We start from the raw sequence: 17,335 nt of genomic DNA on the forward strand, positions 1-17,335 counted from the left end.
AAAACACATAAAAGTGGCACTTTGTGATGAGAGTTTCTGTGTCAAAATGTCTGATTCTTTTACTTTATTTTATGATAACTGAAATGTATATGTGACAATGAAGTTGTATTATATGCCTTTACACAGCACAAACATACAAACGCTCCCTCTAGCTCATTCCTAACCACTGTCCTTCGTGCTCTCTCAGCACGTGCTCTCTTCAGTTATGGCTCCCCAAACTTCATGCACACACACACTTTGAAGCCCTGAGGTTCACTCGTTCAATTCAACAAAGACAAATGATATCAGACAAGAACATTCATAATAATTGGAGTAAACAGCTGCATCAGCATGCTGTGAAAGAACAGGTAAAGTTTAATTCCACGCAGAAATGTAAAGAAAAGAAACACAACATATCGGCTGTGGAGCCTTCTTCAGGTGTGAGGGAGAGAGAAAGTAGCAGATAAATAAGGCAGGGAGAAAAAAGGTCTAAACTCAGGGAGATCAGCAGGAGTGGTGTGAAAAACCAACATCTGCAAATGAATAGAGTAGATCTAGAAGGAGATGAGTCTGTCGTTAAGAGAAGGGTGAAGGGGTGATCCTAATTTCAGAATAGGTTGGGTCTCAGGTGTTTTTCTGCAATAGGAGTTCTGAAACCCCTCTATGAGGACAACAGAGAGATGGTGGCCATTAGAGGTGAAATGGAGAACTACTGGCTTGGAGAGATCTTTGATTCCCACATCTCTGACATGGTTCCCTGAAAAATAGAAAATACATACTGTGGATGTGAAATCTTGGGCATTCAGTAACATGAAAGAAGGTGTGAATAAGACACAGGCTGCAAAATGAACTTGCCCTTAAGACACGACAGTGATATACTCAGTGTTACTCTGTGTTAGCACTGTTCATAAATGTGTGCTGCTGTACATGTCTGTTTCTGTGCGCCAGTCAATGGAATGTGTGCTGAGTGTGTCCTTTTTTCTTCTCCACATGTCGGAATCGCCTGTGACCTTGACATGGGATTTCAAAATCAGGTGAGTAAAGATTTTGTGTTTGCGTGGATTTATGTGTTATGCGTGTCTATATAAAGTGACCTCATCAGCAAAGATTATTATTTGTAAATCGGTCAATACAGTCAAGGCAAAAAGGTTTATTGAACTGACAGCTATCTTGCAATTAAAGATACATTCAATATCAGGTATGCTAAATACAAGCTAATATCCTCACTTTCTGGACCATACTTTAACTACAGCATAGCTAATGTGATACTAATGCAATAGCTAGTGTAATCACTGCCATCCTTGACACAAGTACTGTAAATAACACAGATGAGCTTTGGTAAAATGGATCACAGTCTCTTCCAGGACTGGATTTTAAAACATCTCTTTTTTCTTCAGATCCACCCTTCATCAAGGATGTCAAGAGCTCTGAAACCCAGGTGGGACATACAGGAGTCCTGCAGTGCATTGCTTCAGCAGTGCCCACTCCGGAGTTTGCGTGGTACAGAGATGAAAAGAGGTAGGAGATTCTCTTGCAATTACATTGTTTTGTTACTTTAGTTATTCAGGAAGTCATTCTGTGAGGCCTGTTCCCTACTCCATTTCAGATTTCAAATTTCAGAGTCAATATATGTGTACAGTTTGACAGTAAGGAAGTCTACACCGATTCTATTCTATAAGATCCTATTTGAAACCAAAATAGGTGAAGTAGGTGTAGTTCTACTACATGTATGTACAACAGCAAGCTTGTATAGTGTGCGGCGCAGCTGTTTTGGATCTGACATTTGTTGAATTGCTATTTTCTCCTTTTCTGTTAGGATTGTCACTGCTCCAAAACTAACGGCCCAGTTTGTCAGTTTGAATATAATATGAAAATGAGTAGAGTCCAGAGTGAAGTCCAGTTCATTTACGTTCAATACAATCGAGAATTGGAACTTAAAGTTATCGCTTCCTTCCTAGACTATCCAATACCCAGGGAATTCAGATCCAGATCCTGGGATTCCGCACTATTCTGTTTGTGTCCAATGTGACCGAGGATGATTACGGCAACTACACATGTGTGGCGTCCAATAAAATGGGGATTCACAATGCCAGCCTATTCCTATACAGTAAGTATGCTTACAAATGACACTCCAGAGCTTTGAAAGAATGTCCATCAAAGGTTTAAACCTCTTCTCCTCCACAATATTGGCTAGGTTTTCTACAGCAAACACCGATCTGCATGTTAGTGCTTAGTCCCTTCTAATATTTCTGTGACTTGGAAAAACATCGTCTTCACAGGACATTTCTGACGTTAGGTGTAAAAGGTTCCAATATTCACCAGGGCATTTGACTGACTTTACTTCAGCGCCCAATTTGGTATTCTAAATTTGTCTTCAACAGTTTTAAGAATGCAGCTTTAATGTGTCATCTTCAGATGTAGCCAGCAACTTTTTGCACCACCTGAAAGCTTAAAAAGAAAGTAATGCATTTAAGATCTGGATAGAGGTCCTCTGGATAGCAGTGAGAAACTATAGAAATTCTTATAAGCAGAATATACCAGGATCTGATACATTGGCAAGCACCTTTAATACTGGAGTTTAATAATAATAATTGCTTACACTTATATAGCACTTTTCTGGACACTCCACTCAAAGTGCTTTACAGGTAATGGGGACTCTCCTCCACCACCACCAGTGTGCAGCCCCACCTGGATGATGCAACGGCAGCCATTATGCGCCAGACCGCTCCCCACACATTAGCTGTTAGTGGGGAGGAGAGCAGAGTAATGTAGCCAATTCATAGAGGGGGATTATTAGGAGGCCATTATTGATAAGGGCCAATGGGAAATTTTGGCCAGGACTTAATATCATTAATATTGAAATACTTGAATACACAGTGCTAAAGGTTGATTTACGTCTGTTTTTCTTCTTTAACATTTCCCTTATCCTCTTGTGATTATTATATACAGTATTTCATTGATTCAAAACAGAGAGGAACCTACAATAAGTGCATAGAGCAAGAGTTTCCATTCATCCACAAGCACCTCAGTTGTTATCACTTGTCCGGTACAATTATGGCACACATTTTTATGCTGTGGTTTTTCTAAATGAAGTATTTGTATCACCCAGTTTTATAAAATATACAGTACCATAGGCATAATATAACATGCATGCTGTATTCTGTATAATATAACAGGCAGTTTTAAACTGTAACTGTAATTAATTTAAATCTCTTATTAAATAATTTATCTTATTTTTAGCTATAATAGAAAAAAGGTAATGACTGACAGCACATCCAGTACATTGTAATCATTTCCTTTATTTCAGAAGGTATTTTTAAAAATAGCTTTCAACTCTTATCAACTCTTTCAACTCTTAAAAGCTGTCTTTTATATAAATGCATATGATAGCTACAGCAAATAACTACATTTAAATTTTTTATTGTTTTATTATGAACTTTTCATTTTCACAAAGATAACCACACAGTTGACAGATTATAAAGATCAACATAGTTTAGTCAGAAACATTTTTAAAAGAGTATATAACTACAACAACAAAATCAATACCCTTCCAAATGTGAAATCTGTATTTGTGTTGTGTGGGAAAATCTCAGTAGACTAAACTACTTACAGTCATTTTCCTACAAAAGTCGTGGCTGGATTCTCTCTTGTTTCTTTGTCTAATTTATTTTTGCACAACTGTTTCAGGAGGAACTGACCAAAGTCTTAAATTTCAGTTTCATATACAGTATCTACTCCATGAGTGTTTGTAGTATTCATATCACTGGTAAATATTAATTTCCATCATGTTTTATGAATTGATGATTTACTGTTTAGGTTTTGGTAACAGAACATCTGTCTAATAATGATAAAATATGTAAGGACTGCAAACAGTAACATCTGTTAAAGTTTCAATAGCAAAACCATTTTTACACTCAGTACTGAAGCTACTGAGATAATCCAACAAAATTCTAATCCTTATTCTACAGGGAAAAGTATTTAAAATGTGTGTATTTTTTACAGCTCAGAAAGATCCAAGTTCTAATTATCCCATTTCAACTTACCAGAGCCGCCTGTCGTTTTTTTTTTCAGTCAACTGGTGTGCAGAATGAGCATTATTTCTATAAATTCATTTTCGCACTGAAATTTAAGCCAAATTGCACTCCCCCAATTTAAAATGCAGTACTCTATCTCCCTGCCACTTACGTGGTTTCAGTGAATATTTTTTCATTCATAGAGAGCAGACATGCATGTGAAAGTGCTTGTCAAAAGGAAATACTGCTTACAGTGCGAGTCTTGTCACTGTCTCCAAATGCAAGGTGATCTCTGAATATTTTGGGCAGTGTTCTGAGCCGTAGTTTTTGTTCAAATCCAACAATTGTGAGTATGCAGCATACAGAAAAGATAGAAGGTAGAAGAAGGTCTGCTAGTTACTGTATCACTGACGGATGGGGATATTAAGCTAATACAAAACGCATGGAGAGTTTTTCATCTGTCCTCCACCACAGCCTCTTCTGGGCTTGGGCGAGTAAGCAGATGGATCGGTCACAGAGGAATAACTATCTAGATCCCCTGTTCTCCCCTCCATGATCAATAGCTACTGGTGCATGTGAAGAGAGTTATGTATGAGGATGAACCACACGCTCTCAGTGCCCGCAAGAGCACTGACCATGCCTGTGGATGAATCCAAGGGATATTTCTGCAATCACTCAGAATATATCAAAGTCACTCCGTTTGAACAGGCTGCTGAGTGCCTGCAGGCCACAAGGGGTGGTGAGGTGGAATTCGTCCAGACGAAAACTTTACAAAGCGACTTGCAGAACAATGGTTTTAGCTATTTTTTTCCCCATTCTCATGATTCTTCATCTTCTGTGGTTATCAGCGGTTTGCATCCAAGAGTGGGGCAAGTGTGCTCCCACCCTGTTTGTCATTGTGAATGCTGTAGCTGTCTTACCAGAGAGATAAGCTTCCTTTCTAAGTGCTCTCTCAGCAGCCAGTGCACATGTCTTTGGGCCAGCCCATTTGCTGAGCAAGCAGTGCGCTGTTTGCTCCCTGAATGGAGTAGATAGGCAGTGAGTTATAGATCAAAGACAAGTGTTTTGTTTACCTCGCTGCCCTGCCAGCGCTGTCAAAACATCACCTTTAAGGAAACATCCGTATTTCTGTCTTTCACTAAAAGTGTGAAAACAACTTTTCATGACAGTTACTGGACAGAGAGGATTACTTTGTAATGGACAAATCATTATTTTCTTCCCTCTTCAAATTGTCTGCACTTGGAATTCCAAGCTCCTAAGCTAAAAAGTGTAAAAGAAACCTGAATTAAAAAAACCTGGCACCTGTAAGTTTTCAAAAGAAAGTATCTGATGAAAATTAATATTTTATTTAAAGTATTTTTCATTATTTTATGTTTGTCACTGAACCGAATGTAACATCAATTATTGAAACAATGTACAGTTTTATGACTTACAATTTAGGAGAGATAGGAGCTAGAGACAAACCAAAACGTAGTAATAAATATTTCAGCTTTGCAAGGTCATAACTGTTTTTATAAAGTATAAATCAAGTAAAGCTTATATTAATGTTTTGTCAGCTTTTTATGCTTTGCTTACTTGTTCCTTTGTCATACATTTTCAAGTCAGAACCCTTAAGCTCTGTACCAAATTAGCAAATCGCTGAAGAACAGCTTGATGCTACAGTATAGCTTAAACTGAAGTTTCTATTAAAATCAGAAATCGTTAGAGTGGGAACTGATGCATGGATTACAGATGCCAAATATTGTACAGAGTGCAATTTAACCATCAGAAAGGAAGCCTCAGTTGTACTTTAAAATTTATGCAACTGTCAGCAATACAAAAATCTGAATTCTTTTTTGTAGGCAATTTTATTTTTCTTTAGATATTGTAATAAAGTATTTTAACAATAATACTTTTAGTATTTTCATGGTCTGTTTTTATATCTGTATTTTAAATCAAGTAGCTGATTTTTATTATTTTGTTATTTCAATTGGTGTTATTGTTACGGAAAGGTACTTACAGTATTACTGGAGGTTAGGAGCATCCGAGAGGAAACCCATTAAAGGATTTCAAGGTAATTTGGAATCCTAGGAAAAGTATGCCATACTTACAAGCCTGGAAAAACAAATCTGTGGTGGTGTGACATAAAATAAAACTGGGATTGTTTCCATGTGTATGTGGCTTTTGTGGTATTTGATTAAATCAACTTGAGAGGGTTTACACCTGTGAAGACAGGAGTCATACTGTCTTGAATGTCTCCTGCCAACACGGAACAGAATGAGGGTGTGTTACCTCTGCAGATGTCACAATTAAGCCATTTGTGCAAAGACAAGGACATAATGAAGTACAATCGCAAATAAAGTAGAAATAAATGGGTTAATCCCTCTAATTAGACATATCACACTGAAATTAAGAATTTCACTGCTGATGGGTTTGTAAATTCAGAGCCCACAGTGAAAAACCCTTTCACTTTATTGTATGCAATTAATTAATCCTCTGATGAATGCTTGGTATTTAAAACACAATGAAAAGACAGCCAGCTTCCTGATATGTTATTTGCCTGTTCTACAGAAGGAACTTAGTCTGTGGAAGTTGAGGTTCTGTAGGAGCCAAGTCCTTTCAGGAACACCTACAATGAAAGTTTGAAAATAAAAATGGAAGTAAAACAAAGCAGTAACAGAATAGGCTTTTCAAGGGCGATTTAACTTCTAAATCTAATTAGAAACTACTGTATAACCCTGTCAGCCTGGAAAAAATGAACTCGAAGGCCATTCTTTGTTGGAATAACTACTGCAAGTAACACTATTCAGACTTTGTTTCACTGAGCCGCAGTTTCAAGGTAACATCTGCCTTTACCATTCAGATATTTTATATGTCTGAAAATCTTAAGATTTTCAACTTGATGGAAATTAAGGCAAGAAGGCAAGAACATGAGAACAATGCCAGAACATGTTCTTGACCCAGCACTTAAATCTTGTCACATGGAAAGCTTTGATGAGAAATTAAAAAAAAAGATACTCGTACAATGCAGCCACTAAGCTGTGACATGTACATGTAAGTGACATGTCGATGTATTTGATCAAATATCTGGAACTGTTGAACACAAAATGTTTTTATTCCCCTCTAGAGGCTGTTTTACCCACTATCAAATACCCTGCTCGAGGTCAGTATGGATTAATTCTGTACTAACAATCTGAATGTTCACGTTAGATTTGATTGTGAAAAAAAAATGGATGTTAAAGGAAGGGTTTGCACTCTAAGCTTCCAATCAGTAGGAGCTTTGAAAGCAGATATCAATGGCCCTTATGTTTATTCATAAACTAGAAACTTTGGCTGACTGTTAGTCAGTCAGATCTACTCATGAGCAGTTAAAGCTCCAAAACTGCTAATGTCTGACACCGATTGTTTTGGCAGTTCACACAGTGTGTCGGGTTCTGTGGAAGAGCAAACCATAACTGGCAGTTTGTCCAGCCAAATTAAACAGCTCTTTGTGATCATTGTTCTTGTTGCTATCACAAATCGTGCCCTGCAAATTCCACTGAAGGAAGACTTTGCAAATTTACCGTGAACATTCAGCACAACACAAAAAGAGAGGTAGATGGAAACCTGCTCTTTAGAACTACAGTAGCTTTTCGTATCTTTTCATAGAAACTAACACCTGGGGTCTTGAATTTCTGGAATGTACTCCACAGCTGTATTTAAAATGTCACTTGTCTCATCAACATTTGCAGTGTTCCAGTGAATTGAAACATCTGGATGAAGTTCGATTTATTACTGGGCCAAGTAGTCCACAATTCAATGCATCTCCAGCTGCAATACATCCAGGATGACATGTTTTCAGGCCTTGGAAGACACTAGATTCAATTACACGCAATGACAAGTCCAGGCCAAGAATTACTGTAGGTCTGATGCATTTTAAATGAGTACATGCTCATTTTAAACAGCTGCTAGCTATGTAGCCACATTTTAAATATTCAAAACCATAGTTTGTTGGACAGCTTAATTTGATCACGAGGAAATAGAAACCAGACTGGAAATGCATTGCAGATGGAACAGATGACACTTTAACTTCGTTCTTTATACATCTGTTGGTATTCTCAAGGCAAGAACTATCTTCCTTGGTGAAATGTATCCGTATGTACAAATTTTCATTTCAGAGATGCTTTTCTGCGTTTTGCGCATCATGTAAAACAGTGGCATGCTTGCCTGATTTTCCATGACTGTCACATACGGCTTTAGGAGCGGTGTTACACCAATTTTATCCTCATCCTGTGTTACTGTGGAAATGGGACTGAATAATTGCCTGTTTTTGCTCTTTAAAGAAGAATGACACAGAGGTGGAAAGAGTTACAGTATATGTGATGCATAAAAATGTGTTTCTTTCCAGCTCATGAATACTCTCAACCACATACTCAGAGCTGTAGATTCATAATGCATCAGTTTCAACTCTGCCATGTATTTAATAATGACTGTGAAGGATTCTGGTGTGGGGACATGTAAATGGAAGACATCAGTGGAAGGTGTCTCGTTTCCTTGCGTTACCGATGCCAGGTTTAGCAAACTCATTAACTGCTACACTGTGCTCTGTCGGCAGTTACACTTGCCATTCTTATAAACATGAATGACAGAAACAATTGGTAGTATGGAGCTATATAGTCTTGAATTTCCAACTCTGAAATTGCTTGGGTTGTTTTTAATTATGTAGAGAAGAAAAAAAAAACACCTTTTCCAAGCATGTACAGCACTACAGCCAAAGAACTAATTTTTTTGAAAGTATTGCCAGAAGCATTTTTATTTGCAGTAACAAAGTTCAAACTGAATGATGGATGTCAAGTTTCAGACAGAATGCCGGTAGAATTTAAAAGCTTGAAGCAGAAAACATTTTCAATCCGAGATCTACAGGGGTAGTAAATAATTACGCTAATTACCACAATGTGTTCCTTAATGTAATAGAGGTTGAAAATGTTCAGTTGTAAATAAAAAATTGATGAGGTGAGGGTTTACTACACTTCTGAAAAGCATTACAGTCAGACTGAACCAACTTTGCATGCCCCCCACTTTCACATTAAGAGTGATCTTCTGGTGCTTCACAAGAACAGTCTTATGTATTGTTCTGGTCACTAAAAAATAAATATGAGCCCTGTCCTACTTTAACAGTTGCACTCCAGTCCTTTGTCTCCTTGGGGCCTAGTTGACATCTGTCAGGCGTAATTACTCTTTGGTTTTCCGTTCATGACTAGCATGTCTTCACTTATAAACTAAAATGGCAGTCACCTGCTCTCTGCACATTATACTGCAAAGGAATGTGGCCTTGCTCAACTTCTTTGGTCTTTTAAGCAGGATTAAGCTTCATTTTTTTAGTTTAATCAGTTTTACCTTTCTTGATTTTTGTTTTGATTATTATACATGGCGTTTCCAGTATACAAAATGTGTAAATCTCAGAACTGCATTTCGCAGCACAGCTAGGGTCTACTGACAGAAGGCAGCAAAGTGTCTGGAGAGAAAGGGGAGTGTTGTTCCAAACTGACCGATAATTTACACTTTTTGTTTTGTACGCAGCTCTTGCTATGTGGGTTAGGATTCTCCAGGACTGTCCTGCAGTTATTGGCAAATTTGATTTAAATTATATAATAGGGATTCCAGTTTTATACTTGCCAAAGGTCGGGGAGCAGTCCCAGACAACTATATTCATGTTGGCTGTGTGAGACAGGGAACAGTGTGGTAATCCAGTTATGCTTTTACATACAGTGTGTGCTAGCCATCAAAAAGCCCATGTGATTCCTTAGGGAGTGTTTCAGGCTGCATCAGCAATATCATTTCATGGATCAGTGCTGTGATTTGAAAGAATGGGGTTCACAGAGAGTTCTGTTGTTGCCTGTTGTGATTCTGTCCTAAGGACAAAACAATAACAGTGAAGTGCAAAAACACTTCTTAAGTCCATGGCTAAACAGATTATACAGTGCCATGGTGAAACAGTATGAGCTGCGTATGCTTTGCACCTTTTCAGTATTTGGAAAAAATATACTGTAACTGCGTTTGTGGGTAGGTGTCATGTTTTGCACTAACAAGGGTTGACATGAGAGATTGTGAAAAGTGCAACATCTCACTACCATTACACTGCTTTCTGCCTTTGGTATCTGTCTCCTTTCTCTGAAAGTTTTGTGAAATTATATTTATAATAGCATCATTAGGGCCGTTTGAATAAAGGAAATATTAAGGGTTTTTTTCTTACCATTTTTCTATACAGTTACTGTATATATTCGTTGTTTAATCAATGAACACTTCTATAGCCAGGAGCTTTTCATTTGAATATGCTTCAGCTCATAAAATATAGATTTGGTTTAGTTCAAATGGAAAACACAGGTCTGTGACATTAATGTATTACATACTGCATTTCAAGAATAAATTATCAGAATTTGAAGGCATAGAATATTTCTGATATTCAAATACGAATCTATATGAAATAAAGAAAGTAGAGACAACGATATGGAATATTTTTACACACTGAAATTAGAGATGATATTGCATAATTTAGCCATTTTCACCATAGGGTGTTCTGATGTGAGATCTTTCCCTGGATTGAGATAACAACAGAGCATACAGGAGAAACAACATTGAGACATTGTATTTCAATTAAGTCTTTTGCCATTCAAATTGAGCAACATCATGAAAATGAAGTCAGCAAGAAACCACTTGAACTCTGGTGGAAAGAGTTCTCAGGATTTCAGACACATCAGGAGTCTTGCACGTTGTGATCAATTAATTGTTCACAGGGAACATTTTATAGTAACATCTTTCTGAGACTAAGGAGTTTACTGGAGCATATTTTTAATCTCTACAAACAGAGCAATTCCATCTTTAAGCCAATTAGTATGTTTAAAAAATATAATGAACTTCTTAGAACTGTTATCAAGTATGTTTCTTAGAGTTTGCATGAGTAAGAAATCGTTCTGGAAATCCACATAGAAATAATATAATTTTGTTTGACTTCCTTGGGTTAGTGTAAATATGTGTACGTTTTCTGCATATTAATCAATTTTATAGAGCTGGCCTTGTTTGGTGTAAGTCTTCAGGCATTGATGGCTAGTTTATTTAAATTGGAAAAACTTATGGATGTAAAAAACTTGATCAGTTCTGTACTACTGTACAGTATATCTCAGGTTTTGTGGAAATGCCGCAGGTTGATGAACCAGCTGCGTGCACATGTGAGAGACGACTACAAAGGCACTGTCTGACTAAGAGGTGTTTGTGCTGACAGCTGAAGTGCCTTCTGGCCATGGTACAGATTGTCATGACTGGATCCACTTGTTAAGTGTGCCTAAGCCCTTCAGCCATGTACGTGAACAGAAACTCCTGGAACTGAGGCGTATAACATAGTCTATAATGTCGCCTTGTGTAACAGAGATGTGGACCAGTTGATTATTGAGTCACTAGGCTCCGCCAGCTTCAGAATTCACAATCTGACGGGGAGGAAGTGTCTCCTCAGCAAAATCATGGAAAAAGCACAGAGAAGAGAATGATATAATTACTAAGTTTTGTTTTTCATTCCTGATGTAAAAAAGAGCTAATGTTGGTACCCAAGAAGCCAGCAGACTGCGATGGACCACAGAGAGACATGCCCAAGACTCAGTGGAATATGGTTCAGTCCTCTTTATTTGTTAATAGTATTGTAGGACCGTTCTAGATGTTAATGTGCATGTTTATTAGGGAAATATCAAATTAAATTAAATAAGTTTGCATCACCATTTTAGTTTTTGACAACCTTATTTCTCTGAGATGGTAGTGCAATTAATTAAATGCCAGAATTGTTTATATGAACTGAATAGATCTCACAGATGTCACTTTTTTATTCTAATTATCTTCTTACAGTAATGGCACAATCCTTGGTAGTTGACTGGGTTCAGTGTGTATAAAAGTCCTATGTGACTGGATTGCAAATAGAGCCAGAGTCTGTTGATTAAAGAGTTTGTATGTCAGTATAACCACCAGCAGGAGCTTTCAGCTTTTGTTTCGCATTTACTCCCTTCGATAATAATTTAAAAATGCCGAATGTTCTTCATAGCAAAGTCTTTAATGTTTCTCTTCTGGCACCTAGAATAAACTGCTTGTGCTGTGACATAATACTGCAAAGTCTAGCAAAGCCACCAAGGAGTACATCAAAATGAAGAGCCTCAGGCACAGTAAGACCAGCACAGGTGCTGTTCAGAAAGTTTTTGGAAGCATCTGTGTGAAAAGATTATATTCTCTCCCCCAAGCATTGTGTCTTAGCCTACATTTTTTTTGTAACCAACATCCCAGTAAATTGAGTGGAGAGCAAAAATGAGAAAAATCTCTGTTCGGGATATACTGATTCATATGTTTTATTTATATCAGGTAGCAGGAGAGTTAATGCTTCTGCCTCTGTGGTCTTGTGTCCTGGGCTTGATTCCAGACTGGGATGCCTTCAGTATAGATTTGTCATTTTTTTCTCCGTTTTTCTCTTTTTGGTTTGCCTTCATTAAGAAAAAGGGGTACCCTTCTCTGCCCCCCATCCCTGCCTAAATAACTTGAACTTTAAATTAACTCTCTCATAATTTTTCCACTTTGTGTGGTTCATTGGTTTGTTATGTGAGACAGCACGGTCAGCTACTGGTAGGGATTGTCTACTGGGCTCTCTTTACAGAACTATTCAGATAACCTAAGCTGCCGCAAGGGTTTCGGATAGTCTTTAGGTTAAAGATTCAGGTGGGCCTGTTCAAGTGGAACACTAGATGTGAGTGGAGAGATATTAGACTTCAGCCATGGGCTGAAAAAAATCCAGACGGTAATGAATAATGTCTGTTGGCTGGATGAACGTACTGGCTTAAAAAGCATCGTGTCAGAGCAACAGACCTTCACTTTTCATCAGTTTTCAAGTCAACACTCAACCTTTTGCCTCAGGTTAATTAAATGTATCGAAAAGGTTCAATGCAAGTTGTTTTCTCCATAACTTTCGCAGTCCGCGGAAAACTACTCTTTTTTGAGTCTGAAATTGCGGTTCAATCCTCTGTAAATGCTTCTGGAATCTTGAAGTAGCCGGATACCTAATTAAAGAAAAAGAAAGAGCAAAATCGATGGCCACTGATCTATACTAAGGTCGTACAAGCAATCTGAAGTTGCTTTAAAAATGAGTGTTTTTTGTGTTTTGCGCTGTATGCTCACACTCCTAGACCATTAAAATAAGGTTGTTCGAATCAGTTTGCCTTCAGGCTGTTGTAAATGGGTGCATTAGCAGTCAGCATTCCTGTCTGGAACCGGATATTTTCCAATATTTCCTGCCATGTATTCTTGTTTGGTTTAACACTTGCAGCTTTCTGTCAATTACCTATCGACTCAATTATAGGGTCGTTTCTTCCATCACAGCCTTTCGCTCTGATTGTTAAGTTTCCGCTTGCAGTCTTTACCAGCGCTGGCAGTCTCTCTCTTCACAGCAGTGTGATTTTACTTGGCAGCTTAAAGCCTCTCATATGGCAGGTGAATATGCCAAAAACAACAGAACACTTGGCTTAGAATGGAAAGAAGAAAGGTATGTGGGAAAATGAATGCTATGCTATTTTTAGGAAAATACTAACATGAGCAAAGTTACATTACTTCCTTCTTGATTTGAAAGTGAGACACATTATTGAACACAACAGAATGTGACAATCACTTGTGCTGATTTTTTAACATTAATTCTCTGCATCAAAGTTACTTTCATGTCGTGAGCTTAATGGCATGATCCAGTAGTTGACGGGAAGGTGGTTGCTTTTTTTTCCATAGTTAGCTTTCGATATCGAGGTTTTAGTTTTTCTTACAGAGAACAGGACACCTCCAAGGCAAAAGTGAACAAAAACAATTCTTCCATGTGAGGTCAATCACTTGTTTATGTTGGTAAAATATCACTTTATGCTTTTCAATATTCAGACAGTATGATGGCCTTCCATACCGCATTGGTCAAATAACGTGAACTGACACAGTAACTGAACTGTCTTTTACAATAAAAGACAAACTGTCTTTTATGAAGAGCAATAAGCTCACGTTTGTGGCTAAGAGTTCACGTTTGTGGCTAAATTTTAGTCTTTGTTTAATTTCTGTAGATCATAACTTGTGAACGAATTATCTCCAATGGACCGTGTTCCTTTCAACTCAAAAGGCTGTGATTTTGTGTTGGATGTTTTCTTTCAGATACACAATCAGAATGATATCACCCTTCACATTCTGAAATTGAATCCATGCTTTATCTCTTCTGGAAATGTTTTTTTTTTTTTTCCAGAGGTCTTACTGTGTTTTAATTGAAATCTGCAGTGTGCTTTCCCAGCACAAAATGACCTGTTCTGGGAGGGTGGCTCTCAGTTTGTGTGGGAGATTTCTCTTTCTCAAGACAGAGCTGTTCAGCCCTGTAGCATTCTCATCAAAGGAGAACATGGTTTCCTTGTTGCTAAACACAGACCCTAGGGCTGGTACAGAAATTGCAATCTAAATTAGAGCTGGAGAGTGGAGCTGATAAAGTGCATTGAACATTACAAGGTCAATTTTAGTCTGTAGTTCTCCCTGAACCTGTCCTTCCCTTCACAGATTAGAGTCATTTTATTTCATCATTCATTTTAAACATTTTTCTTTCTTTCAAATCTATGACTTGAGGTTACCACTGCACAATATAAAAATAAATGAGAGAGAATTCAAAAGGAAACCTGTAACATGTTTTTACCTTTTGGCAAAACAGTATTTGCACCTATTATATTGGGAAATTTCTTACTTTATTAAAAATAAAAATCTTTCGGTGAATCATTTTCTCTCTCAACTGAAGATAATCCATCAAAACAGCAAACCCATAGTAACAGTAGTAGAATGAAAGGAAATTAATTCAGCATGCAATGATTTTGACTTAGATGTCTCATGTTTTATGCACTTGGTAATTTTGAATTACTTGGTGATATATGACTGTTATTGTGCTATTTTGTGGTCTAATGCATTGGCTTTGTTCAAGGCAAGAGGCTCATTCCTGAAAACCAGTTATATAGCTCAGTGACACCTCTGGGGCTGTTGCAACAACAAATAAAATACAAAAATTTAACCTTTAGCTTTTTAGTGGCATCTGGGAAAGATTTCCTGTTTCAGCTGTGTCAGGAGTAGAACCCCTGCAAATCCCTAACGTAAAACATTTTTATATCCTAGAGATTATTCCTGTAAATTTCATGATGAAGAGCCTTTAAAGCCATTCATCGGTGTCTCCAGCTCACAGTTTAGGCACTGTCATCCGAGGCCTTGAGTTGAAAATATGGTGCTAGCAAAAATCAATCAACAACTTAAATGCTAAAATTTAACCCTTTCTCAATTTCACGAGGGGAAATAGTTCCTGTTCTTTCCTTTCAACTTTTTTTTTAGTTTCTCAAAGTGTATACTGACTGTGTGTGAATGTTTGTTCATTTAAACATAGAAAAATAGGATTAGAAATTGTCTAAGTGGTTTGTATTTACAAATGTAGCTTTGCTCCAGGTACACCATCTTAGTTAGACACTTTTCATACTGGGTCTATAAAGGCAAGGTTGGGCCCTTATGTGCTTTACTGTTGTGTCTTATACTGGTGCAACTCAGATGGCATTGCCTCCAGGTCTGTATCTGAGCACCTCATTTCTGCTTCACCCTTAGCTCTGCTCTCGACGCCCTTTGTGCTCTTGAGTTCTGCTCATTGTTGGCACAGCCATTCCTTTTATTTGACTTCTTAATGAGAAACGCATGTATTCTCAGCCAGTGTTTACAAATGGCAGATTGACATTAGAAGGCTGGCAACACACCTGAGCAGTGAGATTAGGACCCACCTACAGTCTTTAAGGAGAAGTGCTGCCCGTTCTTGTTTCTGTCATAAGTCTGGTCTGAGAAAACAGGATTCAAATCTTTAGTCTTTGGGAATTGCATGATTCACCATTGCAAATGTGGAATTTCAAGGATCAGAAGTCATGGCTTTGATTTTATTCCATTTTGGGAATCGACGCACGGGATGCATCAGCTAAGTTTCTTGTGCTTTCTCCTTTCTCTCCTGCCTCTCAAGGCAGGATGTTCCACATGGTTCCATTCAATTACAGTGCTTTTTCAGCTGCTGCCCTGCACCATCCCACTGGAGACCCTTTAGACTCATCACATGTCATTTTTGCCAGTGGTTAAATGTACAAAATTTCAGGTAGCACTCCTTCTGTGAATAAGTTTATTAGAAGAAAAGGAACACAGGCCTCTAATCAGTGACAGTCCATGTAGTTCATTGGCAACTGGGGAGGCTGATCCTTTTTTATTAATCTTCTGCCCAGCTGGTTCCCACTTTTGAAATTCATGGTGTGGACCAGGGTCCTGTCAGGCAGTGAGCTCTCTCTCCGTGTAATAGCTGCCGGCTGCACACTGAGACTGCTCCTATTAAAACCCAGACCCCCAGGGAGCCACCTTGAACTTCTTTTAGAAAAGGATAAACGCTAGACGAGTTTGGGAAGTTTGTTCATAAGGACAAATAATAATTCCTTGCATTTTCATCCCAAAGGAACCCCAGGTGCCTGGCATACAGGAGGGGCGTTTCAGTCGTGGCATGATCCCCTGCAAGCCCTAACTGAAGCGTTTTCTATATCTTAGAGACAGTGACGGTAAAGTTCATGATGAAGAGCTTTTAAAAAGGCATCATTGCAGACACCAGCTCACAGTCCAGTCATCCAGGTTCTTGAACTGACAATATGATACACAAAGTAGATTATTTGCTGAACACATTGCATGTTATGTTCTTTTATTGTCATTATTATTATTATTATTATAAAGTGCTTAAGTATATACAAAATTGAGATTAAGAGTTTATTTTCTTCTGACTCACAGCCTTGATGCTTACAGATATTGATAATGTACATCCAGTACAGGGCACAGGTTGCATAACTTCTGTTCAAACAGTTGACTATTTTACAGATTGAGCTTTTCATTCCATCATTTTAAACCGTTTACATTGCTAAAATTCAAACTTTTCATTATTTGGTGACATAGGAAACTGTAAATGATGTCTCCAGGCTAACATCTCAGTGGTGCACAGAATAACAGAATGTGTGGACTTTGATGAGGCCAGGTTTGCATACATGTGTTGTAATTCATGTATTGGAAACTTTTCTCTTTGGTGTCATGCATAAATTCAATGTGTAATCCAGGTGGCCACTGTTTCCTCAAGGTGCTTTTCTGTTGATCAAACACTAAAATCAATGCTATGATGCATCAATGCATTTTAATGGAGCAGCTTTAGAATCTGGTCTAAAAAACACCAATCGAAGGAAAAATTTAGATAAATTTATTTTCAAAAGCAAAAACAAAATAATACTTTCCAGTTTCCGCATTTGCCTGTAAGCTTT

At 37.8% G+C, this 17,335-nt stretch overlaps 1 protein-coding gene across 4 annotated transcripts in view; it reads left to right on the forward strand.

Annotated features, from left to right (window-relative positions):
* Window positions 1-17,335, forward strand: part of lsamp (limbic system associated membrane protein) — a 628,552-nt gene that overhangs the window by 594,903 nt on the left and 16,314 nt on the right. For 3 of the 4 annotated variants that reach the window (XM_015341696.2, XM_069189853.1, XM_015341695.2), the window contains 3 exons: window positions 1,377-1,497; window positions 1,938-2,086; window positions 7,099-7,134. In XM_015341696.2, coding sequence (XP_015197182.1) covers window positions 1,377-1,497; window positions 1,938-2,086; window positions 7,099-7,134 — 306 coding nt within the window. The remainder of the gene's footprint in view (window positions 1-1,376; window positions 1,498-1,937; window positions 2,087-7,098; window positions 7,135-17,335) is intronic. The other variant, XM_006627974.3, reaches the window with a different exon arrangement.

This window comes from Lepisosteus oculatus, chromosome 5 (genome assembly GCF_040954835.1).
Source record: "Lepisosteus oculatus isolate fLepOcu1 chromosome 5, fLepOcu1.hap2, whole genome shotgun sequence".
In the NCBI taxonomy this organism is placed as follows: Eukaryota; Metazoa; Chordata; class Actinopteri; order Semionotiformes; family Lepisosteidae; genus Lepisosteus; species Lepisosteus oculatus.